This window comes from Eubalaena glacialis, chromosome 3 (genome assembly GCF_028564815.1).
Source record: "Eubalaena glacialis isolate mEubGla1 chromosome 3, mEubGla1.1.hap2.+ XY, whole genome shotgun sequence".
NCBI classification, from domain to species: domain Eukaryota; kingdom Metazoa; phylum Chordata; class Mammalia; order Artiodactyla; family Balaenidae; genus Eubalaena; species Eubalaena glacialis.
In genome coordinates, this window is record NC_083718.1 from 180,573,369 (window position 1) to 180,599,853 (window position 26,485).

Here is a 26,485-nt window from a genome sequence, read left to right on the forward strand (position 1 = left end):
GACAGGGTAAAACTCTGCTTCAGGGCTCACTTCTGTAGCGTTGGGTAGCCTTGCTGATGGTGCTGCCTGCGTGTTTAGGCAGAGAGGCAGCAAGATTAGCATGTGAAATCGCAAGGCGCAGATGCAGGCCTCAGGGCATATGTCACTGAGAGATGTTTAGCAATGCCTTTAAACCCTCAGAATACACATCCCGGAGCCTTTCATAAGGCGGGCAACTTTCCCTACCATTTACTGGCCACCTGTCTGATACTTTTCCTTCTGGAAACAGTTGCTGTTGGTATTCATTCATGATGATAATCTGTGCTTTGAACAAAAGGAGTGTTTAGAGATCCCTGGGGGTGGAGTTGGGAGATACGGTACCCTGATAGCACCAGAGGATCCCTACACCGGTGTTTGGCGACTCTTCTTCTGAGTAGGAGACTTCATGGGCTTTTGGTCCATGGAACTGTTTCTACACGTATTCAGCATCTATACAAGATGGAAGTGCTACTGAAGTCTCAGGAGATAAAGTTCCTCTATGCCTGTGAAATCAATGAGGCTTGCTACTTTGTCCAAACTAGTCTGGTCTTTGCTTTGGAGGTGGTGGTGGTAACCCTTCAGAGAATGTGCTTCCTAAAGGCTTGCTCTTGCTTACTGCAGTTGGGGCCTCGGTGGATCCAGCAGGTGTCACCATGATCGATGCTGTAAAAGTCTATGGCAAGACTAAGGAGCAGTTCGGCTGGCCTGATGAGCCCCCGGAAGAATTCCCTTCTGCCTCTGTCAGCAACATCTGTCCTTCAAACCTGAGCCAGAGCAATGGCACTGGAGACAGTGACTCAGCTGCCCCTACCACCACGAGTGGAACTGTCCTGGAGAGGTACCAGCACTGGCAGGGGCTGACTTCGGTTCTCACCGGTTCTCACTCTCCCAGCAGAACCTGTGTCTCGAGAGAGTGAGCCTCTAAGTGTCCCAAGTCTGGCCTGTGATTTTTTCAGGATTTCACTCAGTGTCTCCTTAGTGTGCAGACAAGGCCTGGAGGCGGCTCAGAGCCATCTGACTCCCAAGGCTCTGCCTGGACCCTTCTGTCCCTTCCCTTCTCTTAATAAGCTCAGGTACCCTTTGGAGTAGCCAGAGGCTGCTGACCAGAAGATGCTTAAGCCAGTATTATAGATTAGGATCTAGTCTTGCTGAAGTTATAGGGAAAAATCTTCCCTTTCATTCCGATTTCATCGTCTTCTCATCTTCCTCTGCAGCAGCTACTTCATGTGGTAATAACACTGCAGGCAAGAGGCTGTCCCAGGCATCTTGTAGCAGTTCAGAGCCTCCTGAGGCTCCCCCCAGTGGCCATCTTAAGCATTGCGCTTGGCTTCTTTACGCTAGGGAGCTGCTGGTTTGCCATGGTAGATGCGGGATGTAAGATGTTCAGTTCTTACATTGTAAGTCGTAAGAATAGCCTGGCTTGGAATCACTGCCTCCCGCCAGCAGCCTCCCCACGCAACCCCTTTTCTCTCTCTTTCTTCCCCCCCCCCCCCACCCTATTCTTATATTGTTTGCTTAGGATGTATTTCCAGGTTTCTCTGAGCTTCACATTTTTTTCCTTTTTTTTCTTTTGCTTCTCCCCCAAGTTCTGAAACTGAGTCCCTAACCAAGCTGGACCGGTTAGTATGCCCTCTTTCTTTTCTCTGCACGAGCGAGTGTGTGTCAGAGAGCGGTGTAACCGATGGCGTGGCTTTGCCTTGATTCCGTTTCTGTGGAAAAGTCCTCCTGCTTCTTTCTGTTCTGGTCATTGCATGGCTGCAGAGCTGTCCCGTGTCAAAGTGGAGAATGCGGAGGGTTGTACGTGCGTGCTTGGTGTCGGCCGCTTCAGACTCTTAGCCTCCCCTTCCTTACCCCATCCCTCTCTGCTCCCTCTCTACAGTGGATGAGAAGCGGGGAGGGGGCGCCGGGATAGTGGAAAAGTTCTGCTGTCTGAAAAGCCACCAGAGAGCTTGTTCTGTCCACCGTGGTTTTATGTCCCAGGTCTCTCTTTCCTGGCTCTTTACTGCCTTCCTCTGCCCCTTGCCCTTTTCTCTCCAGCTGCCTTCTCCACACTTTCCCCTCTCTGTCCAGAGCTTCAGCCCTCAGGATGTTGGTCTTTTTACTGTGCTGCATTAAACCCACAGGAGTGAGCCCTTGGGAGCGTGTCACTTGGTAGCCTTCAGTGGTTGGGTTTCCTATCCTTCCCTTAGAGAAAATTGCCCAGTTTCCTAAAGGCGTTTTATAGTACCCTTTGAACGTTGGCAGTTGGCGTGCACCTGAAAATACAGTTTGTTCTCTTCCCCGTACTTGGGGAACTCATACGAAGTGCCTTTGTGCATTTTCTTGGAGGTGTAAGTAAAATATAACCCCAGCTCTCCCAGTATAAGAAGATGGTTTTAACCTTTCCCTTTGTGTGTCCCCTTTGCCTACTGATCTATGGGGCACCTGAGCTTCGGGTCCCATTGCATCAAGACTGTTAAGCCCTTCTCAGTGATCCCTGCCACAGGCAGCAGGAGGAAGCACATTTATCCTCTTTGAGGAAGAAAAGCCCTGTCTTTGAGTTACGGATTATGAACATGGCCTCAGGTTGATCTCCGAGCAGGAGCCAGGTTTCTTCTGGCCTGTAACACAAGGAAATGATATGCATGGTGCCTGTGGCAGGTCTTATTGTGCTTTGATTTTGTGTTTGGCATTCATTAGCTGTCCCCAAGGTCCTCACGACTGTAGTCTGTGCCGGCTAAAGCACCAGGCAGAGAGAAGGGTGGTTGTTGTGCTCACACCAGCTTTTCTGTCTCCCTAGGCTGGTTGTGAGTTCTTTAGAAGCCCTGGAAAGCTGCTTTGCTGTTGGCCCAATCATTGAGAAGGCAAGTTACTTTTTTAAAGCACATGGGAGCTTTCTGAAGAGGCAGGAAGTCAGTGGAGTCATCAGAGGCCTCGAAGCCTTGCAGCTAAAGAACATTTATAGCATAATCTTGATTTGCAAAGATGATCCAGAGGAGTCTTCAGCTTAAGGCCTTATGTCCTACTTTTGGGGGACCCATAGTGAGAGTGTTTTGTAGAATAGGATGAGGGCTGATTAAAGAACACTGTTCTGGGAGTCATGACCTTGGACTCTCTTTACCTGTATTGTGGGAGGATTATAATTTCTGAAATTCTTTGTTTTGCTCCTTGTGGTCCATGGAGCCTAACCTAGTCCTGGTGGCCGAGAAGGGAGGAAGGGGTGGGGGGCAGAGTGGGGGCAGTTTATCCTGCATGGATTTGGTGGGGTTAGTGACAACCCTGCTGTCTTCTGCATCAGGAGAGAAACAAGAATGCAGCTCAGGAGCTGGCCACTCTGCTGCTGTCCCTGCCAGCGCCTGCCAGTGTCCAGCAGCAATCCAAGAGCCTTCTGGCCAGCCTGCACACCAGCCGCTCAGCCTATCACAGCCACAAGGTAATCAGGGGTGCCTTCTGTCGAAGCGTAAGTTGTGGTACTGACAGGGAATCAAGCAAATTGGCTTTTTGGATGTAAAGCAAAGGCGTAGCAGAGTAAGGTGGGGAGAGGAGAGCGTTGAGATTAGACCCACACATCCTAAAGTTTCTCCTGAGAAATTAATGAATATCACTCAAAATGAGGACAAGCCAGTCATGAGCCACTGGTTTGCATTCATTTTGTTCTGTTACTCTAATAGGATCAGGAAGATTTAAGGAAGGGAGGGGAGGGATGCTTGAGTAGGGGTGGCTTCTCACTGGAAGAGTGGGGCGGGAAGTCACTCAGGAGGTCAGGGCTGCTGGTGTTTGCACTCCTGCAGCTGTGCCACAGCCCTCAGTGAGGTGTACTTGCTTGTGATGAATTTGGTAAGTGGTTGTTGGAGAGACTGAGGGGGAAATCTGGGGAGAGAGGGTCTCACCTATAAAAGTAAGTAGTGACTGAAGGCAGTAAGTTAGGCCAGTTTCTATAAATGGGAAAGATTGTCGACAGTTCAGATCCATGAGGAGGAAGCCACCAGCCCGGATGCCTTGGTTAGCTTTTGTGCCTCAAACCCAGAGAACTGAGAAATGTGAGTTTAACCTGCTGAACCTCTCAAGGAAAGGCGATTTTGGAAACATAGCTTTGGTATGAACCTGCAAAGAAATGACTTCCATAGGAAGGAGATCTGGGATGTTGTAGCTCTGGAGAATCGGCTGGTATTTCTAGTTTTCCTATCATACTTTGATACTGATTTCATGGCTTTTGATTTTTTTTTTTTAAGCGTCTTTAATGTTTTATTATATGAAGAAGTTGAACTGTGTTGGGCTGCTTTGAAGATTTGTTCCAGGTAGTCAACGGTAATTAACCTGTTCTCTTGAGCGGAGGTAGCCATCCTGATGATCTGTCAGTTCCCCTCTCCTCTGTGCTTTAGTACCCAGGCCTTCCTTGTTTTTGGTTCATCCTCTGTGATTCTTTTGTTGTAGGATCAGGCCTTGCTGAGCAAAGCTGTGCAGTGTCTCAACACATCCAGCAAAGAAGGCAAGGATTTGGACCCTGAGGTCTTCCAGAGGCTGGTGATCACAGCTCGCTCCATTGCCATCATGCGCCCTAACAACCTTGTCCACTTTACGGAGTCAAAGCTGCCCCAGATGGAAACAGGTGAACTTGGCCTGTATGGCTGTGGTCCTGAAATCTGCTTACTACACCACCTTCTTTACTCTCTCATCTTCTTCTTGTTCTCACTGGCTTCTGATTGACTTCACACTCTGAGACAGGGATTTTACTCTCTTGTCTTTATATCTTGAAGGGCTTTTGACATTAGAATTGTATAGTTCTAAGTAAATGCTGTTTCCAGTGCTTACCCCTTGGATTACTCTTGAGTTTATTTAGTGTTCTGGACATCAGATATAATCTGTCTCTGAATTTACTACCTCTTTAAGATCTTCAGGGTAAAGTTAAGCTTGTGCCCTGGTTGCTTTAAAGTAATAGGATCATGTCTTTTGCTTTCGTGCTGTACTTTTGCCAGTATTTTATTAATATCTGTAGCCTTTCTCAGTGCTTGATTCTATTTCCTCCTCTCTCCTCACATTGGCTGGGTACCAAACCTGCTTTGCTTTCATCAAATAGAGCTTATTGATGCCTTTACAGTTCTGTTATTTACATATTTCCATATGCTGTCATCATCCTGTTCCTCCTCTAATACTATAATTCACGAATCATTCTAGAAAATTGCAGATGTTCCCCTTGCTTTTAGACGTTAACAGTTGCACCTGAGATCTCTGAATCTGCTGTAAGCTCCTGAATGCTCCCCTTCTACTTAATTCTAACATACAATGTTTTCTGTGATATTCCTTTCCCAGACTGTTTTTTTCCTAGATGTGCCTGCTGGAGTCTAGGGATAGTTGGCATATTGACTGGGGCCCCACTTGAAACTCCCTCCCCAGGCAAGCTTCCTTGACCTGAGTTAACCTTAAAACAAATTAAATTCCATCTTAGATTTACCGTCGTTAATAATTTTTTTTTCTCCTGCTTAGAAGGAGCGGATGAGGGGAGAGAACCTCAGAAGCAGTTGGAGGGAGACTGCTGTAGTTTCATCACCCAGCTGGTGAACCACTTCTGGAAACTCCATGCATCCAAACCCAAGAATGCCTTCTTGGCACCTGCCTGCCTGCCAGGTATCATGTTAAAAGGGATACTTGATAGTGAAGCCTGATGTAAGTTTTTTCTTGGAACAGATTGAACTCTTCACCTTTAGCCTTCATCATCCATCTCTTCCAGAGTGGATATTTAGTGAGTATTTAGGAAACAGAAGCCTGTGAGATCAGTGTTCCTGATAGAGGAATTTAGCAGTGTAGCAGAGAAGTGGGACTTGCTTGTATCTCTCACGTCGGATTGAATACTTCACATAAAGAAGTGTGTGCGTGCGCGTGCCCTTAGTGGTGTTTATAATTGTTTTAAAAAAAGTCTTTGAGGGGACTACCCTGGTGGCGCAGTAGTTAAGAATCCGCCTGCCAGTGCAGGGGACACGGGTTTGATCCCTGGTCCGGGAAGATCCCACATGCCACGGAGCAACTAAGCCCGTGCGCCACAACTACTGAGCCTGCGCTCTAGAGCCTGCGAGCCACAACTACTGAGCCCGTGTGCCACAACTACTGAAGCCCGCGCGCCTAGAGAGCATGCTCCGCAACAAGAGAAGCCACCGCAATGAGAAGCCCACTCGCCGCAACTAGAGAAAGCCCGCACGCAGCAACGAGGACCCAGTGCAGCCATAAACAAACAAACAAATAAATAAATTTATTTATTTAAAACAAAACCCAAAAAACATCATACTAGAGAATTATTTTATTTCTAAGCTACTGCTGCCTTTGGTATCTAACTTTTCACACTGTCTAAGGTTTTTAGTTGGAAGAGTAATAAGGTTCTGAATAGCAATCTAGAAAAGTAGAAGGACCCTGTTACTCATTTGTGTTTGGACATTGCTTGGGCAGTAAACCCAAAAGGCCTGTTAGGGTCATCTTTATCACCTAAGGTTTGGGGATAGTAGGGAACATTTAGACTCCGCTCAGCTCTTCACATTTCTCTGCCCTGTCTTTTGATATCCATAGAGAGTAGACACCTGTTTATTTCTGTGATGCAGGATATTTGGAAAGGCTTTTGGAGACGGTTTGGGAGATTTAGGAGACTATTAATAAAGCAAATCACAAACAGTGCCTACAGCCTACATTCTATGTGTGTGTTTTGTTTGTTTGTTTTTCTGTGTGTGCTTGTCATTGTCTTGTTAGCTTGACCTTTACATGGGCATAAGAATTTGTACTTTTGTCTTTGACTGTCAAGTAGTTGGAATTTTTTTCACCATCTGTTTCTCCCCTTTAGGCCTAACTCATATTGAAGCTACCGTTAATGCTCTGGTAGACATTATCCATGGCTACTGTACCTGTGAGCTGGACTGTATTAATACAGCATCCAAGATATACATGCAGATGCTGTTGTGTCCTGTACGTATCATTACTACCCCAGATAATCCTTATCTGGGAATGTCTGGAAAAAAATTTTTTTATAAGTTTGCTAATTAATGAAATAAAACAGACTTAAAGGAGGGTAATGGGAATTAAGAATTTTACATATCAGTAAAGCCTTTAACATCTTACTCAGTCCATGGAAAAGAAGGTTTGAAAAGGGAATGGACTTGGTTTGTTTTGTTCAGTGCTGAGTCCCCAGGGAATATACTGATGGTTGCTTCATAGTTAATGCTAAGTAAATATTAATTAAATGAGTACCTGAATGAACATCATCAAGATCTATTTCCAGTGACTGGCACAGAAGCTAGTGTTGGAAGTACTGATTTTAGCACAGAGCTAAGTGACCCTGATCATCTGATGAAAAGCCAAAACCAATTTGTAGGCAGCCAAAGGGACTTCAGGGCCAAATGACCTGCCAGTCTATTACCAGGAACTAAGATACAAGAATGTAGCACATGGGGCTTATATATGCCAGGTCGGGGAAATGGGCTTAACTGCTGACCTGATTCAGCAGGTTGCAGGTGGGAGGTAGGCAGATCTTCCACATGCATGTGATTGTCCAAGAAAGGAAAGTGTTTTACAGACAGTTTCATGAATAATATTAAAACCTAAGAATGATGGTTTCCTTTCAACCTCAGGATCCTGCTGTGAGCTTCTCTTGTAAACAAGCTCTAATTCGAGTCCTAAGGCCGAGGAACAAGCGGAGACATGTGACATTGCCCTCCTCCCCTCGAAGCAACACTCCAATGGGTAATGTGAGGTCTGGGTTTAGGCTTGTGCGAGTGTGGCGGGGGGAGAAGGGAAATAAAGCACTAGGACGTGCTGCTCATGTTGACCAAGGCCCTGGAGACTTTTGGTTATGTGTCCATTGTTTTACGCTGCCTTATTCCATGAAGAATTGAAGGTGGTGTATAAAAAACTCATAGTAAGTAGAATAAAAAGAAGGAAAATCGAGGCCAGGGGAAAATAAAGGTACAATAGTAAACTCAAGCCAAGGACATAAAATCTACATCACAAAGTCCTACATGGCTGTTAAGTGAAGATCTTATTTTTGGCTGAAAGCTTCCCAAAAGCCAGAGTGAAAATAAAATGAGAACAGTTCAAAAATCACAGTGACTGAAGAAAAAACCCGCCAGTTTTCAGGAAATGAAAAATTTCCCCGCATGAAAGCTCTTACATTAAGGGTCCATTTTGTTGCCTAATGGGTAGTATCTTCAGCGGACTTACCTACAATAAGATTGACAGCAAATTTCACAAGAGATTTCCCTCTTGATGCACTTGGATACAAGTCAAGGACATAACATTTAACATTTTAGGAAAAGCAATTCTACCAATTGTCTAAATCTTAGCAGTAGTATATTGTGTAACTCTGGTTACTTGGTTTAGCTCAGAAGTTAAACTTCCAATGAAAGTCACATACATAGTTTAAATTTTATTTTAGTCACATGATAAAGAGTAAAAAGAAATATTTGAAATTAACTTACTAATAATCCAATATATCAAAAATATTATTTCAACACATAATATAAAAAATTATTAGTAAAATATTTTCCATTCTTAAAAAATTTTTTTGTACTGTCTTAAAAATCTAGTGCGGGGCGGTGGGTGGGAGGGAGGTCCAAGAGGGAGGGGATATAAGTATACATACAGCTCATTCACTTCATTGTATAGCAGAAACTAACAACATTGTAAAGCAATTATACTCCAATAATTAAAAAAAATCTAGTGTGTACTATATACACTAACATCACATCTCCATGTGGACTAGCCACATTGTAGCTAGTGGCTGTGGCTACTGTGTGGTCCAGTGCAGGTTTAGAGGAGCGCATGCAGCTTCACGAGCTTCAGACAACCTTCCTTGAGTATCATTCATCTTAAGCTTTTGATGAGTCAGGCAACAATCTGTGCATCTTTTCTCTGTGGAGAAGCTAGAGTCCGGATAGTTTATGTTTGCAGTTAAGGTCATATCCACATACTTTTTCAGCCCATTGAGTGGAAGGCAAGGTCTCCATCCTTTTCTGATAATTAGGAGTCTGACCTGGGCTTCTCCCTTCTTAGAGGGCTTTTCGCCTTCATACAGAAGCTGGTCCGGGTAGGACCTGTAGAGCTGTGCTGAAAGAACCAGCTTTCATTCGATGGTTTCACATTTCAGTTGGTTCTTCTCTTAATGATTATGTAGTGTGAAAATCTCACTGACCCAGTTGTTTTGGGGGGAAAAAAGTAAGATAACACTCCAGGCTGCCATGACAAATAATAGATAAACATCTCAATTGTATTATTTTCCCTGTCTTGTCCAGGGTCTCCTGAGGGTTGGCACAAGCTCATGGGACCTGCTGGTCTTAGATTTTTCTGCTTTATGGAATCCAAGGGTTTTTGTTTCTGTTTTCCTTCATCAGCTGGAAAAGACTTCTCCTAAGTGGAGCAGGCTGTCACTGCCAGCCCCACCTTCCCAGATCCTGCTAGGTCCAGGAAGCAAGAGAACAAGGCCAGGCATGGCTCCCTGGAATTTATCTCTAAAGCACAGGGCACTAGCTGGTAGCTTGCTTGTCTTGGTTTTTGTTTGCTATGTAGCTTATCTTACCACACGCCGAGGGAGGAAAGAGCAAGCACCTTCAGGTGACTGGGGTTTCTTTGACTCAGGAGACAAGGATGATGATGACGATGATGACGCAGATGAGAAAATGCAGTCGTCAGGGATCCCGAATGGTGGTCACATCCGTCAGGAAAGCCAGGAACAGAGTGAGGTGGACCATGGAGATTTTGAGATGGTGGTGAGTCTCTGGCAGCAGGAGAGGGGAGGAGGAGCCTCAGAACTCTCCTCTAGCTCTTGTTCAGTGGACTTCCACAAGCTACCGTTTACCACGGGACACTGACAGAGCTTTCTCTCTGCAGTCTGAGTCGATGGTCCTGGAGACAGCTGAAAATGTCAACAATGGCAACCCCTCTCCCCTGGAGGCCCTGCTGGCAGGCGCAGAGGGCTTCCCCCCCATGCTGGACATCCCGCCTGATGCAGATGACGAGACCATGGTTGAACTAGCCATTGCCCTGAGCCTGCAGCAGGACCAGCAAGGTAGAAGGCAATGCCAGGAACACAGTGGCCCATTGGCCTTGCACAGGAAAGAGGGTTTGGCAGTTACTGATATCCAGCTGACTTAGCTCGTCCCCAGATTTGGGGGAGAGGTTGATCTGGGTGAGAGCTGTTCAGAGATACAGGTGGAGAGTGAGAGGGATCGTGGTGGGATTTTTAGTCTGGGAGCCAATCTCATAGTTTCTGTTAGTTTGGTCTTTTGGATTATTTCCTCCCAAATCTGTTAGATTCCTCCAGCCTGTGTCCTGCCTGAGCTGAAGGAAGGCTTCCACCATCTCTGTAACTAAATTTGGTGGGTGGACAGCAATGGCTGTTGAGTAACTTCCTCTAGGCCAGAGGGGGTCACACGCTGGTGAGTTTAGACTCCTGAGGGCAGCAGGTGGCCAAGCGGCGCTGTGGATGGGGTCTGGAGGGGATGCTGTACTCACTCTCCACTTGTTTCCCAGGCAGCAGCAGCAGTGCCCTGGGCCTGCAGAGCCTGGGGCTGTCCGGCCAGGCACCCAGCTCTTCCTCTCTGGACGCAGGAACCCTCTCTGACACCACAGCATCAGGTAACTGTCCACAGCAAGGAGCGCGGCTCAGGGCCCCAGGACCCTCAGGCCTCGTTTCCAACGCTGTGAGAGTGTAATGGGCAGCTGCTTTGACAGGCCATTCTGGACTTCCTGCTTGTGCCTTTGCTCTAGAAATGCGGGTGTGGAAGGCATAGTGATGCAGCTTGGCAAAGGCATTCATGGCTCTGCTTCCCTACACTTTGCATGCTGCCTGGCTTCAGCTAATTCCCCAAGGAAAGGCCAAGAGAACAGCTTGCAGGTTGATCGGCTTTAGAGCTTAAATCACAGCTTTCAGGGTTCTTCACCAGAGTTCTAACATTTTAGACAGTTTCAAAAGGGAGACAAGAAATGGAGCTCAAACCTTTTAACTCTTTTCTCTTCATTTGCAAATAAAAGTGAAGCTACGAGAAGCTGAGTTACACTTCAGGTCAGCGTGGGATCTGAGCTTGGTGGGTAGGGTTTTTATGGACAATTCAAATGCATAGGAAATCTTCAGACCTCATTTTGTGTTTACTTTCAATCTCTTTTCCTAATCTGATAAGAAACAAAATATGTCCTGAGTGGAGAGTTGGACCAAATAGAGGAGGATGGAACATCTGAACAATCTACTGGAAAATCAGCCCCTGAGTAATTTGAGGGTTGATTGAGAGTTTTCAGACTGATGTGTCCCTCTATTTGTTTTCTTTTTTTTTTTTTTTCTTTGTTTCTTGTTTTGGGCGTTTTATCCTGGATAGATAAGAAAGGGAGAAACTGGCTGTTCCCTCTCGCCTGCTGCCATGGCTTGTTGCTTTTCTTAGGTTTCTTTAGTTGCTGTCATTTCAGGCTTGGAGGTCACTGTTGTGCTGTGCCAGTTGTGTTCCTGCTGTGCTCTGTGGCTGTCTTGGCTTTTCTCCCCCATGTATCTCATCCAGCATTTTCCTCCTGTCTCAGCTCAGCCCTGATCCTGGATGCTGTGGCTGTCTCTGGGGAATTTCCTTGCTTCATTATTAGCATCTGATGAGGATGATTAGGAAGTTTGAAATTTCCAAATGAGCTCCCCTCTGGACCATCTGATTAAAAAAACAGACAAGGTTGATTTGAGAGCTCATGATAAGTGATTTCCTAGCATAAGCATAAATTGATTGCAAAACAAATCTCATGAAAATTCAGAATCTATGCTTTTGAATGGTAATGGCTATTTTCCAATCTCAGCAGGTGTCAGTAACACCTAGACTATGGTGACCGTGAAGCATTTTAGCTAGAAAACTGAGTGTCCATGTCACAGATTCTTCTTGAATCTCTGCACTGTTTTACTTGCACTGTGATGTAACAGCGAAGGAAATGCCCAGTGAACTGGGTTTTCACTTCTGTCTAAGTACTGTTTGCAATGCACCATGTATAGTGTTTGTTCCTGTTAGTGATTAACCAGCAAAGCAAATCCTTCCCTGTTTTCTTTGACAACAGGATGTATAAACTGCATTGTGTCTTCTGCACTATGTAGTTCGATGCTTTTGCCCCAAAGAGGGGTTTTTACCTGTAACAGCTCTCGTTACTCTCTCAGCTCCAGCCTCAGACGACGAGGGCAGCACAGCAGCAACTGATGGTTCCACCCTTCGGACCTCCCCTGCTGACCACGGTGGTAGTGTGGGCTCGGAGAGCGGGGGAAGTGCAGTGGACTCGGTGGCTGGCGAGCACAGTGGTAATACGGCTGGAGGTCCTGATATCCTTGGGCAGAGAGGGTGGGGACAAAATAGAAATCCCTGCCTGGGTCCTAGGATTGGTTTCAGCAAAGGGGAGTTTAATTATCTGTTAGTGGAAGAAAGAAATGACATACATAATCCCAAATCATGATTAGTTGAAAACAAGGATGGTATGACTTTGAAATCAGTCCTATGGTGGTTTTTGCTGCTGCTGTTGTGGAAGAGATTTTGGGCAGTCCCATTGTTAATGATCTGGTATATTAATATAGCAGGCCATCTGTACTGGCTGGTGGGGGTTGGGCTTCTAGAATGAGGAAGCATGACAAGCCATTTTGGTTTGATCTTAAAAATCAGTCTCTGCTTAAAAATTGGATATGAAAATTTTTCGTGGAAGAGATATAGAGTAGCTGATAATTTCGAGATTCCCAAATCAGTATGTGTTTCTTCTGGAGTATGAGATGGAAATTTATCAACAGTTGAGATTAATTGTTCTTGTGGGTGGATCTTCTGTTCTTTGGGTACCCAGAGAGTCATTTAGTCATTTAGTCCTGTGGGGCCGAAATCGTGAATTCAATCCTTATTGACCTTCACACAGAAGAAAAAAATTTTTTAAAGCTACCAGTCAGGTAATTGCTGACTTCAGAATGCACTGGATTCCACCATGCTTTGGGAGTTGATTTGTACTTTTTAAAACATTTCCCTCTAGTATCTGGCCGGAGCAGTGCTTATGGTGATGCCACAGCAGAGGGGCATCCGGCTGGACCAGGAAGTGTCAGTTCAAGCACTGGCGCCATCAGCACCACCACCGGACATCAGGAAGGAGATGGCTCCGAGGGAGAAGGAGAAGGGGAAGGGGAAGGAGATGTCCACGCTAGCAACAGGTCAGGAGCTGGCCACTTGCACTCAAGAGGCTTTCCTAGGGGAGAATGTTTCAGGAATAGGATGATGGATCAGTTGCAGGAGATGGAGTGGTGATAACAGTTTATTTCTTTTGAAATGTAAAGGTAATAGACTCGTGAAACAATTTAAAAACCTTAAGAAGTGTTCTAGGTCTGTCTTCTGGTCCTAATTAGAATTTCATCAAATCAATTGCAGAGAGAATAGAAAGTGGTTTTCTTCGTAGGGCCCGCCTATATCCCTTAGTAAAGGGATTGTCGTAAAAACAGTGTCCTCCTTAGTCAAATCTTTCTCGTTTCATCATTAACCGTACGCTCATTTTGTAGCATTCTCTTCATAAATGACACTGTTCTGGGCTCAAAAGTGATAGTTATTAAGTAAATACTAGAAATAACTGCTTGTTCAGCATGTTTATTAGGTAATAGAGAGATCAAACAGCAAATACAAGTTTATGACTAGAAATACCAGTGGTGGGGCATTTGGCAAATTGAAAGTAATCCATAAAATCCTAATCCAGCCCCCTGAAGAAATTCTGGTGGTATTTGGTACTGGATTGGTGGAGGAATGTATTCTTAACCAAAAGGTGACTAGAGAAATAGAAGAGGAGGAAGAAAAGAAACCTAAGAATATACTCGTGATACAATGTTTGTTAAATTTGGTGAGGCCCATAGTTATCACATTAGTGCAGAAATCAGTATTTTGAACTGAATGATTTCTATCGGAAAAAGAGGTAACTGAACAGTCAGGCATCGGAGACATTTTGGGAGGGCATCAGTGAGTGTTTCCTCTATTCCCTGTGTCCTTCCACTTAAACTCTTGCAGCATCCCTTTGGGGAAGATGACCTCTGGCTCAGTTAACTGGTGATATTTTGATGGGATTTGTTTCTTAACTGCTTAACCTAAGAGGCATTTTCTACTTAATCTTTTTTTTTCCTCTTCATGTGATTTCTAGGTTAATTCCATGTGTTCAGATAGTGTGATCTTTGTGATTTTTGGTTCTTTGAAGTTTTATTTTTCAAAATATTTTTAATCCAGTCTACCTTTGCTTTTTAATTGGAACAGTTAAGTTCGTTTATAACTGATGTTAATTACTGATATATTTGAATTTATTTTGTGCTTCTTATTTGTTCTGCCTGTTTCGGTGTTTCTTTTTCTTTGTAGCCCTCTTGTGGGTTGATTTGCTCTTTTCTCATTCCCCCCTGCCCCAACTTTGCAAGTTTGGAGGTTGTTTACTCTGTTTCCAGTCTTTTAGTAGTTATACTAATCACTTCAACATGCATACTTAACCAAAACTAAAGTTAACTAAGAGCTATATCTTCCTCCTGAATGAGTACCTTAGAAGACTTTGCTCTTATTGACTTTCTTATCAATTTAAGCTATTATATTTGTGTGTTTTAAGAAAAGTCTTTTTAAAGCTTTCAAGATATTATTGCTCTTTTATATAATTTATGTAGTCAGTGTCTGTTTAGATTTGCTCACACGTTTACCACTTTCTACGCCCATGTTTTCTTTGTGCATCTCAGACCTTCCATCTAGGATCATTTTCTTCTTGAAGTATGTCATTTAGATTTTCCTTTAGGGGAGGTCCCCTGCTTTCAAAATCTCAGGTTTTGTTAGTCTGGAAAATGTCTTTATTTAGCTTACATTTTGTGGATGTATTTTTGATGGGGATACAATTTTGTGTTGATGGTTTTATCCTCCCAAAATTGAAAATGGTATCCAATTATTGCTTCTTTGAAAACAATGTCTTTACTGCTGCTCTTAAGAGCTTTATCTTGTCACTGTTATTTGTAGTTTTACTAGGATAGGTTTAGGATGGATTTCTTTACATTTGTTCTGCTTGAATGTTTGGGTTAGTGTCTTTTATTAGTTCTAGAAACTTCTCATTCATTAATCTCATTCAAATATCTCATTCATTAATCTCATTGGGCATTGCTTCTGCCTCATTTTCTGTTATTTCTCTTTCTGGGACTTAAATAGATGTTAGACCATCATATTCTCTTCTCCATGTATCTTAATATCTCTTTTCTTTCTTTTTTAAATTCCTCTGCTTAGTTATTTATAGTTCCCTAAGATTTATTCGAGTGACATCAGAAAACATCAAATACATAGTTATAAGTTTGGAAGATATATAACACTTCTACACTGAAAACTATAAAAGCTCATTGAGGGAAATTAAAGAACATCTAAATAAATGAAGGGATATACCATGTTTATGGATTGAAAGACTCATTATTATAAAGGTAACAATTGTCTTAACATTGATACAGGTTCAGTATAATCCCAGTCAAAAGTCTTAGCTGGCTTTATATATGTGTCAAAACTGACAAGCTGATACTAACATTTATTTGGAAGAGCAAGGGACTAAGATTAGCTAAGGCAATATTGAAGAAAACCCACAAAATCAGAGGACTACACAACTGTAGCTTATAAAGCTGTGCTCAGTAAGACAGTGGGATATTGGTGCAGGGATAGACAAAATAGATTAACGAAACAGACTAGCGTTCAGAAACAGATTCACACATACATAGTCAACTGATTTATGACACAGATGAGACTTCTGTACAGTGGAAGAAAGATGGTCTTTTCAATCAATGGCAATAGGTTGGTTGGAAATTAATATGGAATAAAATGAGTCTTGACCTGATCATACACAAAAATCAGTTGCTATGGATTTAAACACAAAAGGTGACACCGTACTGGTTTTAGAAGACAAAATATCTTCATAACTTAGGGTTGGCAAAGATTTCTTAAATAGGACACAAAAAGTATTAGCCAAAAGGAAAAAGATATATAAACTAGACTATATTTCAGCAGCTAATTCTTTTTTTCCTCCTTTTGTCTCAGTGTCAGGATTTGAGTCAGCTAATTTTTCTTACAGACTCCTGGATGGGGAAAAAGTAGTACGGGGGGAAGTGGTATATTTGTTTACTTTTAAACTCAGGGTGTAGCCTTCTGTGTTTTTTTATGAGATTCTCTTAGAAGACTCTCCTCACTCGGGGCAGATTCTAGGCCTCTTTGCCTAGTCCAGATGCCTTGTAAGGTCCTAGCAACCTGATGTACAAGTTGCCTTTAGAGCATCATAGCCTCAAGTTTTTGGATGCCCTGAAATCAGTCTCAGGGCTCTGCTTACCCCTCTGGATTTCTATCGTCACTCATTTTCTGGCCTAATAATTTCTTAATTGCTAGCGAGCTCATTATTGCTTTTATTTTGACCTTGTATTCTGTGATCTTTCTAAATTCACTTAAATTCTAATTATAGGTTTTGATAATTAGATTAATCCTAATTATGGGTTTGGTAATTAGATTAATTCCTACCACAGATTCTGCATGAACAATCTTGTCTCCTGTAAATAATGACATTTAAGTTTTTTCCCTTCAATCTTTACACCTTTTAACTGTTTTCTCTTGCCTTATTGTATTGGGTAGGAGAGAAGTGGTGATGGTGGAAATCCTTACCTCATTCCCAGACACAGGAGAAAAGGTTTCCTACTTTACCATGAAGTATGATGTTAAGTGGAAGGTTTTCTAGGATATTCTTTATCAAATTAAGTTTTGCTACTAGTTTGCTGGGAGATATTTTATCTTGGGTTGGTTTTTGAAGCTTTCCAGTTGCTTTTGTGGCACTTAGTTGATTATATGTTTTTCTCCTTTATTCTGTTTAAGGTTGTAAATTACAGTAATTGATATTTTCCATTATTAAACCAACCTTCTGGGGACACCTGATCGTGATGTCTTATCTTTTGTATCACTGGATTTGATTTGCTCATACTTTATTTAGGCCTGTAATTTTTTCTTCTTTGAAATGTTTTTGTCAGGTATCGGTATTCATGTTATTCTGGCCTCATAAAGTAAGTGAGGACATGTTTCCCATTCTCTGTTCTCTACAAGAGTTTGTGTAAGATTGGTTTTATTTCGTCTGAATTCTTGGAAAAACTTAGCCGTGAAGTCACCTGGGTCTCTAAGGGAAGACTTGCTTTAAGGGAAGACTTTCAACTATAGATTCATTCTTTAAATGACACAGAATTATTTCTGTTTCGTCATGTGTCAATTTTGGTATGTTGTGCTTTTCAAGGAATTCATTCATTTTACTGGGATAAAGTTGTTCATAATATATCTTATCATCCTTTTAATGTCTTTAAGATTTGTAGTGATATACCTTTTTTCATTTCTAGTATGGGTAACAAATATTTTTCCCCCCCAAAAGTCAGTCTTGCTAGAAGTTATCAACTTTATTTACAAAGAACCAACATTTGGCTTTGATTTTTCTCTGTTATATACCTACTTTCTATTTCATTTCCACTCTTGATTATTTCCTTTCTCTTCTTACTAACTTTTTTTGTTTTAGTATGTTATTTTTGGGGGAGGGAGATAATTTTCTGGTTTTTTTTTTTAGTGTCATAAGGTGGAAGGTTAAATCATTGATTTTGAACCTTTCTTTTTCAATACATATTTGAAGCTATATATTTCTCTCTAAAATTCCCTTTAACATTGCTTTGGCTGGAGCTCACATATTTTTATATGTTGTATTTTCATTGCTGTTCAGTTCAAAATGTTTTCTAAATTCTTTTGTAATTTAGTCTTTGGCCCATGGGATATTTAGAAACATGTTGCCAAATTTCCAAACATTTGGGGATTTTCTAATTATTTTTCTGTTATTGATTTACAGTTTAATTTACTGTGGTTGGGGAACATACTATGTGATTTCGATCCTTTGAAATTTCTTGAGACTCATTATTTCGAAAATGTTGTTATGTCTTTTTAGGATTTTCATTTGTTTTTAGCTGGAGGGTCAATTTAGCTAACCTAGCCATATTGCTAATGAAATTCTCTAAAGTTGTTTTAAGTTAACTGTATTTTTCAGGAATAAGTTAATTAAAGAATTGTTAAGTAACTTATTGTTTTAAATAATAGAATAACTGAATTAGTTTTACTTTGTCACGAGGAGGAAATTGTAATTTTGGTACACTGTTTAATTTTTTTGTTAAGTTGGAAGAGTACTACTATCTTAAGAGTTTGAAAAGTCAGTAATCTGGCATGATCTTGGTCCAGATCCAGACTCTACTCATTATGTTGGCTTTTTCCTTTCTGTGTATATTCACATGCACGTTCTCCAAATCTGAGGATTTTAATCCATCTCAGAACTTGTTATGTTTTATCCTAAAGGTATTAAGCTGCTGCTGTCATCTCATCTTTCATCACTTGTACCTTATCTGTTCCTGAGCAATTTTTATTCATTTGTAGTCCTCACACAGCTGGTCTAATTATTCGAAGATGCATGCCTGGGCTTTTGTGTATTACTATATTCTGAAGGTTGTTTAGCTCATTCCTTCAAGTTCTTTTTAGAACAATTGTCGTTTATTATTCAAGACTCTATTTTCATTTAGACTTTTATTATACTGAAAAGATTCTGGATACCTGCTAGGATATGGAATGCATGAAAATCACACTTAAAAAATATGAAGGCATGTGGTTTCTTACACACGTAAAGTAAAATGAAGCAAAATGGTTTATTAATTTTGAGAGTGAATCCATTAATTGATTTAGCAAATGCACTGTTAATCTGTGTAAGATTGTGTTAGGTGAGACTGCCAACCAACTTGTTGACAAGACCCTAATTAATTTTCATATTGCTCCTCTTGAATCAGCATATTCACTAGAGATCCAGAAACATACATTTGTTATACTACAGAAGCCCAGCTGTATATCTGCAGATGAAGAAGGCTAGGTAGTGGCCAACTGCATATTTGGGAGAACTCACGGTTCTAGTATTGATGTTGAGATTGAATTTTATGCTAGGAAAAATGATGACTAAGCTGTGAGAGGGCAAAGCAGTGACTGGCCTTCCTAAGGACTTGGGAAGCAAGAAGAAAGGGCTAGGTCACTATACAATTGGATGATGTAAAATTTGTAGACGGCAGAATTCCAGAAAATAATGCTTGGAGGCGGAATAGGGCCATGTGTTGGAAAAAGCCATAGAGCTTACTATTGAAGGTTTGGTTTGAATTTTGAGAACAACCAGGACCTGGTTGCTTGAGAAATATTTTAACTTTCCTGTAGTAAGTTTTCAGTACCATCAGTTGTATCTTGGAATAGTTTTGCTCCACTTTAACAGAGTGAGTTTTTTCCTTCTATGTTGCTGGTATACCAAAGGCATGTCTTAACAGTTTTTTTTTTTAAATGCTAGGATTGTTCCTAAGAAGTAGCTTCCTTATTTACGTCAGTGGCAGGAGGAAAGAACTATATTCAGCTGGTTAGTGTTTGTGTATTAGCTCATGTTTCATGTATTTCCCCTGGTCTTTTAGGCTGCACATGGTCCGTCTGATGCTGTTGGAGAGACTACTGCAAACTTTGCCCCAGTTACGAAGTGTTGGAGGTGTCCGGGCCATTCCATACATGCAGGTATCCCTCAGTTCACTTGGGTCTGTCACATCAAAGTTGGACCATCCTTAAGCATGCTCACAGCTCTCCTTCTGAGGCTCTGTAAGACTTGGTTTGGTATTAGGTTATAGAATAATGGAATGTAATTTTGAATTGCAAGTTATAGCCCTTCATTTTATAGATGAGAAGGCCGAGGATCAGAGAATGAAGTTAAAAAATTTCTACAGCCATCCAGGTAGTTATTGACAGAGCCAGGGACAAAAGTCTGCTCCAGAGATTCTTAGTGTCTAGTAACTCTTTATTAATAGTAGTAATAGAGTGTGGTCTGATAGCTATTCTCCCACCAGCTGCCTTCGTCTTAGGCAAAATTGTTCTTTAATTAGAATACCACAGTGCCATATCTTAAGCCACTTTGGTTGGATATAGTGTAGGCTAGTCAATTAGTTTTGCAGACTTTTTGCAGAACATTTTCTGTGATGGCCATGGATAGCATATGCCATAATTTGACTCTTCTGACTCTGGACACTTCAACTTTGGTTACCTTAGGACTTAGAACCTTTTCATGGATTATTGTTATGATTGACAGGGCAGTCAGGAAGACTGGGATTTCTTCTGAAACACCTTGTGTTTAGAATTGTTGTTCTTTAGGGAATTGGCTTTCATGTTTTGTCTCTCTGTTGACGTCCAGGTCATTCTGATGCTTACTACAGATCTGGATGGAGAAGATGAGAAAGACAAGGGGGCCCTGGACAACCTGCTCTCCCAGCTTATTGCTGAACTGGGCATGGATAAGAAGGTGAAATTTGAGAGTCATACTGTGTGAGAGGCAGGGATTGGCTGAGATCAGTTTTCAGTTTTTCATTCCTCTCTTAGAGGAGCTTCACCTAGTTTCAGCGGGTGACCCTCCACTGAGGGCTCCAGTTCTGTTGATTCATCAGAAACGTTTTTAGTGCGTGCTTTGGCCCTGGCATACTTTTGGCTCTGGCTATAAATGAGGAACAAGACCAAGTCCCTGCCCTCATAGACCTTTTGTAGCTCCACAAGGTAAAAACAATAAATTGGTTGTTTGTATCTTAACATGGCTTCCTAGGTGTATCAGGCTCTAGATCATCCATGTATAGACCACAAGTACATTGGAGCTTGTTTTTTCTCTGAGTCCATGTGAGGCAATCTTGTTGAGAGGACACCTCAAGGTTAAAGTAAGTGGTCTTCTGGGCTCCGCCTCTGTCCGCAGGATGTCTCCAAGAAGAACGAACGCAGTGCCCTGAATGAGGTCCACCTGGTGGTGATGAGACTCCTGAGTGTCTTCATGTCCAGGACCAAATCCGGATCCAAGTCTTCCATATGCGAGGTATCTTGCTTTGGGCTAATGGGCGTGGGGAAAGGAAAGAGGATTGTCTGGGTGGCGCTCGGACAGCAGGCAGAGGCCTCTGTTAGAGCCAGGCCGTCGTCGCTCGAGAGCAGTAAGATTCTAAGCTGCCACCGCTCAGGGGCAGAGCATCCACCTTTCTCGGGGTCCCTTCCAAGCTCTGATCTTTTCCAACAATCCCTCCACTGGGGGCGGTTAGAGCGTTTGGAAGTTCCATTATTGAAAAGCAGGAGACTGTTCTGCCAGGCGCAGAGTGGCTAAGAGGATTCCCCTCCTGTATGTTGCTATAAGGTATGGTAATAGTGCAGAGAGAAAGCAGTGGTGTGTGGTGGAAAGGAGATTAACACAAAGCAGAGAAGGTAGAAATGGAGGCTGAACTGCGTCCAGTCTTAATGAGCTTCTGAGCTGTGTGGGTGGCTGGGGTTTGCCAGCCTCTTCTAATGGTTTTATTTACAGTAGCTTTTCTCCCGCTTTTCTGTTCATGTAATCACTCACCCCATCTCCTTTGGAAGCTGGTTCTATGGAAAGAGCCCCTACTAGGAGGGTGGGGCTGCAAAGAAGTGCCTATAGTGGAAAGTTTTCTCTCTCCTTAACATAAATGGGATTCTTTTCTAGCTGTCCAAGGAGAAAGAGAAAATCTCTTCCCTGCAGGTGGAAGGGTTATCTAATCCTGGCCTCCTTGGCCTCTGGCACATATGTGTAGGGAGATTAGAGTTGGGAACTGGTGTTTCTTTGTTTTCTCTTACCATGCTGGTGTTCAGAAGAGTGGGGGAAATGTTTGAGCTAGTCGGGAAACTTTTAACTCAAGAGAGTGACTCCCTCACTTCCATGACAGCTACTCCTAAGGCTGTTGTGAGTGCGTTTCCTACCCCCAACACTTAGCTGAATGCCACACTGTTCTACAGGCCATTCTTAGCTTCTCCCTGGTTTTTCCCCAGTCATCTTCCCTCATCTCCAGTGCCACAGCAGCAGCCCTGCTGAGCTCTGGCGCTGTGGACTACTGCCTGCACGTGCTCAAGTCCCTGCTGGAGTACTGGAAGAGCCAGCAGAACGATGAGGAACCCGTGGCTACCAGCCAGCTGCTGAAACCACATACTACGTCATCCCCACCCGACATGAGCCCATTCTTCCTCCGCCAGTATGTGAAGGTGAGGTCCTTCCCCGGGCAGTGAACCACTCCTGTCCCTCATCCAGGGCACTGTCCTCTTCAGTCTCAGTGAGTAGCGCTGAAGGAGCCGAGGATGTCACATACTCCCCCTGCTGTTACAGGATGCCCTAGTTTAGAAGATGGGCTTTCTGGTCAGGTGAGTCCGGGAACATGTCTCTCGGGAACAGGTGTTCCCACTTACCAGCCGTGAAGCTTGGAGAAGTTCTGTCTAACCTTAGTAAGCCTCAGTTTGCACACCTGGAAAATGAGCATACACATAGTATCTGCTTTATAGAGGTGTTGTGAGCATTGGATGAGGTGATGTTTGTAAAGCGCAATGCCTAGCACATACCAGTGCTCAATAAATGTTAATTATTATTACCATTTCCGTTCCATTTGAGTCCATGTAGTGGAGCATGATGGCCTGGGGTAGCTGTGCTTCTTATTGCATACTCAGGACTGCTTCGAATCGTATGGGAGTATAACAGGGCAAAAATTGTGAATCTGATCATGTCCTTCTCTTTGTATAACCTTCTAGTGGTTTTCCATAACTTTTCAGCCAAAAAGTTCTTTGCCGATCCAGCTATCTACTTAACTCTCTAGTTTATCAACTATAACACCCCTGCATGCAGCCCTGCTAATCTGTGCGTCTCTCGCATTGTACATGCTGTCCCTTCAGAAATTTTTTCCTCTCCTTCTGCATCCCTTCCTTCTCCTGTCTAGTTAATTCCTAGCCCTTCTTCAAGACCCAGCTCAAGTATTGGATCCTTCCCCAGCACACACTTTCCTGCTGTCTGAGCGAGATGGCCTTTCCCTGGGTCCCAGACCCTGTGCACACATGTAGAGTCTTCCCCTCCAGACTATCAGCAAAGACCATATTTTATTTCTCTTCACACTCCCGGTGCTTGACATAGATCTGATAAACAACTGGTGATTGAATATGTGGGACACATGCCCCCAAACTCTCGCAGACTCTTCCTGGGGACCACACAGGCTGTAGCATAGCTGTTGTTTCCATTGTCCTCAATCTCTCGGTACCCCTGCCTCTGTGTGTGGGCCCAGGATCTCGACTGAGTTTAGTGATCTTTGACACCCCCTTGGTTACACGAATATTTCTTGTTATCATGGAAAGCTTTGGTTCTAGGGAATGGAATACATCTCATAGAAAGTCAGAAATCCTTCTCCATTACTGTTTTTTCAATTTTTTCCTATTCTAATTTTTGTGTAAGCAGAGTAAAATCAATCCAGTGTCAAAAACCAGAGTGAAATGTTAGAACTTTTAAGAGCAGTGAGATCTGCCTCCACAATAAGCTTTGCATGTAATGAAATTGCCCCCGGGAGCCTGGGGTCTTCCTGGATTTGTAAACTAAACTATCAGTCGGTGAAGTCTCCAGCTTTGAAAGGTGCCATTTACCATCTTCAACGTGAGGTACTCCTAGTGAGCAATAGACCAGCCTTTTTCCTAACTGTGGTCAGGGGAAGCTGTCAATCACAGGTTCTTATACAAATGTTCTTCTCCCAGGGCCATGCTGCTGATGTGTTTGAGGCCTATACTCAGCTTCTCACAGAGATGGTACTGAGGCTGCCATACCAAATCAAAAAGATCGCTGACACTAATTCTCGAATCCCACCTCCTGTCTTTGATCATTCGTGGTTTTACTTTCTCTCAGAGGTAAGTGAAGGTCCCAGTCGAGGAGAGGACACACCGGCTGTGACTGCCTTTGTGGCTCCCTTGCATCCTAACCCTCATGTGGTATTTCCCCCAGCAGAGTCCCTCCCACCATTTAGGTCTTGCCCCTCCAGAGTGTACTATGTGGTGAAACTGTGGAAGATGTGTATCAGAGCAAGCCATCCACTTTAGTTTTTGATTTTCTACACTTACCTTCCCCCACATGTGGTGATAATGGACAAGTTTAATAGTTTGGACTCTGCCTGGAAAACAGAAAGTATACTAGTTAAATGAACTGAGAGATTTTAATATAGAGAATTGGTTAAACAGCCACTGAAGAACCAAAAAGATAAAAAGGGAACGTTGCGGTAGCACAGGGCTAGTAACTGCCAGCAGCAGCTGCCAGCGGCCCCCTGAACGCAGAGGAGAGGCTGGCGGGTCTGAGGAGGGTCTGCTGCTGCCCGTACCTCAGGAGCTCTGAAGGGTTGTGATGTGCTTGATTCTGGAAGTTCTATAAAAGAAGCCGGTGAACAGGACCACCCGGACCTGGTTTGTCCTTGACTATTGAAGAGATGCTGGAGGCCGCTAGGGTGAAGGGCTGCTCCTAGGACGGCAGGCAGGTGGGAAGGAGCAAGTCCCTTCTCTCCCTCCTGCCTTTTGGTGTCCCTCCAGTGCTCCCCACCGGCAGAACCTAAGAGGGAACCAGCCGGCAAGAAACAGCGCAGTTAGCTTTAGTTCTGGACTGGACATCACAGAGCAGGGTATGGTGGGGTGGCTTTGGAGCCGAGAGAAAATAGCTGAATAACCTGCACAGCAAGCATGAGATTAACTCTGGGAAGAAGAATGTTAGCAAACCGCAAATAGCCATTTCAAGTCATGTAGATGTAACAGCGCAGCTTCGTCCCCACCTCTTTTACCTGAAAGAGAGATTCTGAATGTTTTTTTTCTTTACACGTCCATTCTGGGTGGGCTGGAGTGGAGACCAGCCTCCTATAGATTCCTAAGTACTCCACGAGCGGTAGCAGGAATGTTGCTACTTTTCCCTTTTTGACGTTTTTCTTTCTATGCCTTTCTTTCTCCTGGTCCTTGTAAGGAATACTAAAGTTCACCAGAGGCTAGCTTGACTGCAAGGAAGTAGCTTGGTTTGTGTTACCAGTTTTTAGTAACAGCTCATGAAAACCCAAGGCGCCGTGGCTGGTACAGATACAGTTCCAGAGTCATTGACTCTTTGTGTCGTTTCTCCCCTCAAGTACCTGATGATCCAGCAAACTCCATTTGTGCGCCGGCAAGTCCGCAAACTTCTGCTCTTCATCTGTGGGTCAAAGGAGAAATACCGCCAGCTCCGGGATTTGCACACCCTCGACTCCCATGTGCGTGGGATCAAGAAGCTGCTGGAGGAGCAGGGGATCTTCCTCCGGGCAAGTGTGGTCACAGCCAGCTCTGGCTCCGCCCTGCAGTATGACACGCTTATCAGCCTGGTACGGCCGGTGCTGGGGTGGTGTGGTAGGGCAGGGAGAGGCTGTGGGCGAGGCTCAGCCAAGTAGGTAAGAGGATGGAGCGGCACACACAGGGCTTTTCAGTATTTTGAGAACATCATGGCCAGGGTTGCGATCAGGGTAGATCCATGATACCCAACTGGGTGCTGTGCCACATGCAGTTGGCTTCAGGGTCTGTGATTGCCCCTCCCTGGTCCCACCTCCACCTGGCAGTGGTTCCTCTGTTGTGAGGAGGGGTGGCTTGGGCTTTTTACCAGTGTCGTTTGCTCATGTCGTGGACAGGATCAACCCGAGATTTGTGCACCTCTCATTTTTGTCCCTGAATACTAAAGAAATGATATATTATCGCCTAAGATCAGTTGTTTGATTTTGGGGAGTAAATTGAATATATTGCATAGGAATATCTAGAAAGAACATCTTCAGTGTTAAAGACTCCTAATCCAGTGTTCTTACTATTATGCTTTTAGCAAGAAAAAAATAAACTGGATTGTAGTGTCTTAGGTCATGACCTACCTTTCCTGCTGCATTATTGAGTGGTCTGAAGAATCCCTGAAAACAAAAGGGCTTTGTGTGGTGGGACGTTGAATATAGGAGGCTCAGTGTTTGGGATTTGGTCCCAGGTTCACCGGGGCACCGATCAACCTTGCATAGAGGGCCAGGGTTTGTAGTCCAAAGCTGAGGTGATGACCCCTCAAGACAGCAGGTGAGGGTCATTTCTGGTGATTGGTTTCCATTTCAGATGGAGCACCTGAAAGCCTGTGCAGAGATTGCTGCCCAGCGAACCATCAACTGGCAGAAATTCTGCATCAAAGATGACTGTAAGCAGTGCTTCTCCTTTTGGTTGCTGTTATTCATTCATTCCTTCAAGAACTGTTCATTGAAGCCCACTATATGCCAAGCGTTAAACTGGGTTCTAGAGATATAGCCATGAGCAAGATAGACAGAACTCTGCCCAGCAAAGAAGACTAGTAAAAACTTACAAGATTGCTCAGCGTCCATAGATAAAATGTGGGGTGCGGCGGGAGCACAAGGTAGGAGTATCTGACTTCCAGATTGTTGTGGTCAACTAAGGAGGAGAATCATCCTCTTCAAAGGAGTGGGGGCTGGGAGCCAGTCTCTGTGTAGTTGTTGCAGTACTTGTCAGACATTTCCAAAGAGGGTGTAAATTCTTCTGGGAACTTCCAGCAGAGAACCTGGACAAAGGAGGTGGTGGGAGTAGGGCAGCCCTGGCGTCTGGAGCAG

The 26,485-nt window shown here is 43.5% G+C and overlaps 1 protein-coding gene across 8 annotated transcripts in view; it reads left to right on the plus strand.

Annotated features, from left to right (window-relative positions):
* The window catches only part of UBR4 (ubiquitin protein ligase E3 component n-recognin 4), a 126,303-nt gene that overhangs the window by 53,089 nt on the left and 46,729 nt on the right, over positions 1 to 26,485 (plus strand). For 3 of the 8 annotated variants that reach the window (XM_061184842.1, XM_061184850.1, XM_061184849.1), the window contains 19 exons: positions 640 to 856; positions 2,798 to 2,861; positions 3,296 to 3,430; positions 4,432 to 4,606; positions 5,482 to 5,622; positions 6,821 to 6,942; positions 7,605 to 7,716; positions 9,607 to 9,737; positions 9,859 to 10,036; positions 10,501 to 10,605; positions 12,128 to 12,283; positions 12,991 to 13,165; positions 19,487 to 19,583; positions 20,251 to 20,358; positions 20,797 to 20,913; positions 21,870 to 22,079; positions 23,601 to 23,750; positions 24,998 to 25,225; positions 25,983 to 26,061. In XM_061184842.1, coding sequence (XP_061040825.1) covers positions 640 to 856; positions 2,798 to 2,861; positions 3,296 to 3,430; positions 4,432 to 4,606; positions 5,482 to 5,622; positions 6,821 to 6,942; positions 7,605 to 7,716; positions 9,607 to 9,737; positions 9,859 to 10,036; positions 10,501 to 10,605; positions 12,128 to 12,283; positions 12,991 to 13,165; positions 19,487 to 19,583; positions 20,251 to 20,358; positions 20,797 to 20,913; positions 21,870 to 22,079; positions 23,601 to 23,750; positions 24,998 to 25,225; positions 25,983 to 26,061 — 2,700 coding nt within the window. The remainder of the gene's footprint in view (positions 1 to 639; positions 857 to 2,797; positions 2,862 to 3,295; positions 3,431 to 4,431; positions 4,607 to 5,481; positions 5,623 to 6,820; positions 6,943 to 7,604; positions 7,717 to 9,606; positions 9,738 to 9,858; positions 10,037 to 10,500; positions 10,606 to 12,127; positions 12,284 to 12,990; positions 13,166 to 19,486; positions 19,584 to 20,250; positions 20,359 to 20,796; positions 20,914 to 21,869; positions 22,080 to 23,600; positions 23,751 to 24,997; positions 25,226 to 25,982; positions 26,062 to 26,485) is intronic. The other 5 variants (XM_061184844.1, XM_061184845.1, XM_061184843.1 and 2 more) reach the window with 5 other exon arrangements.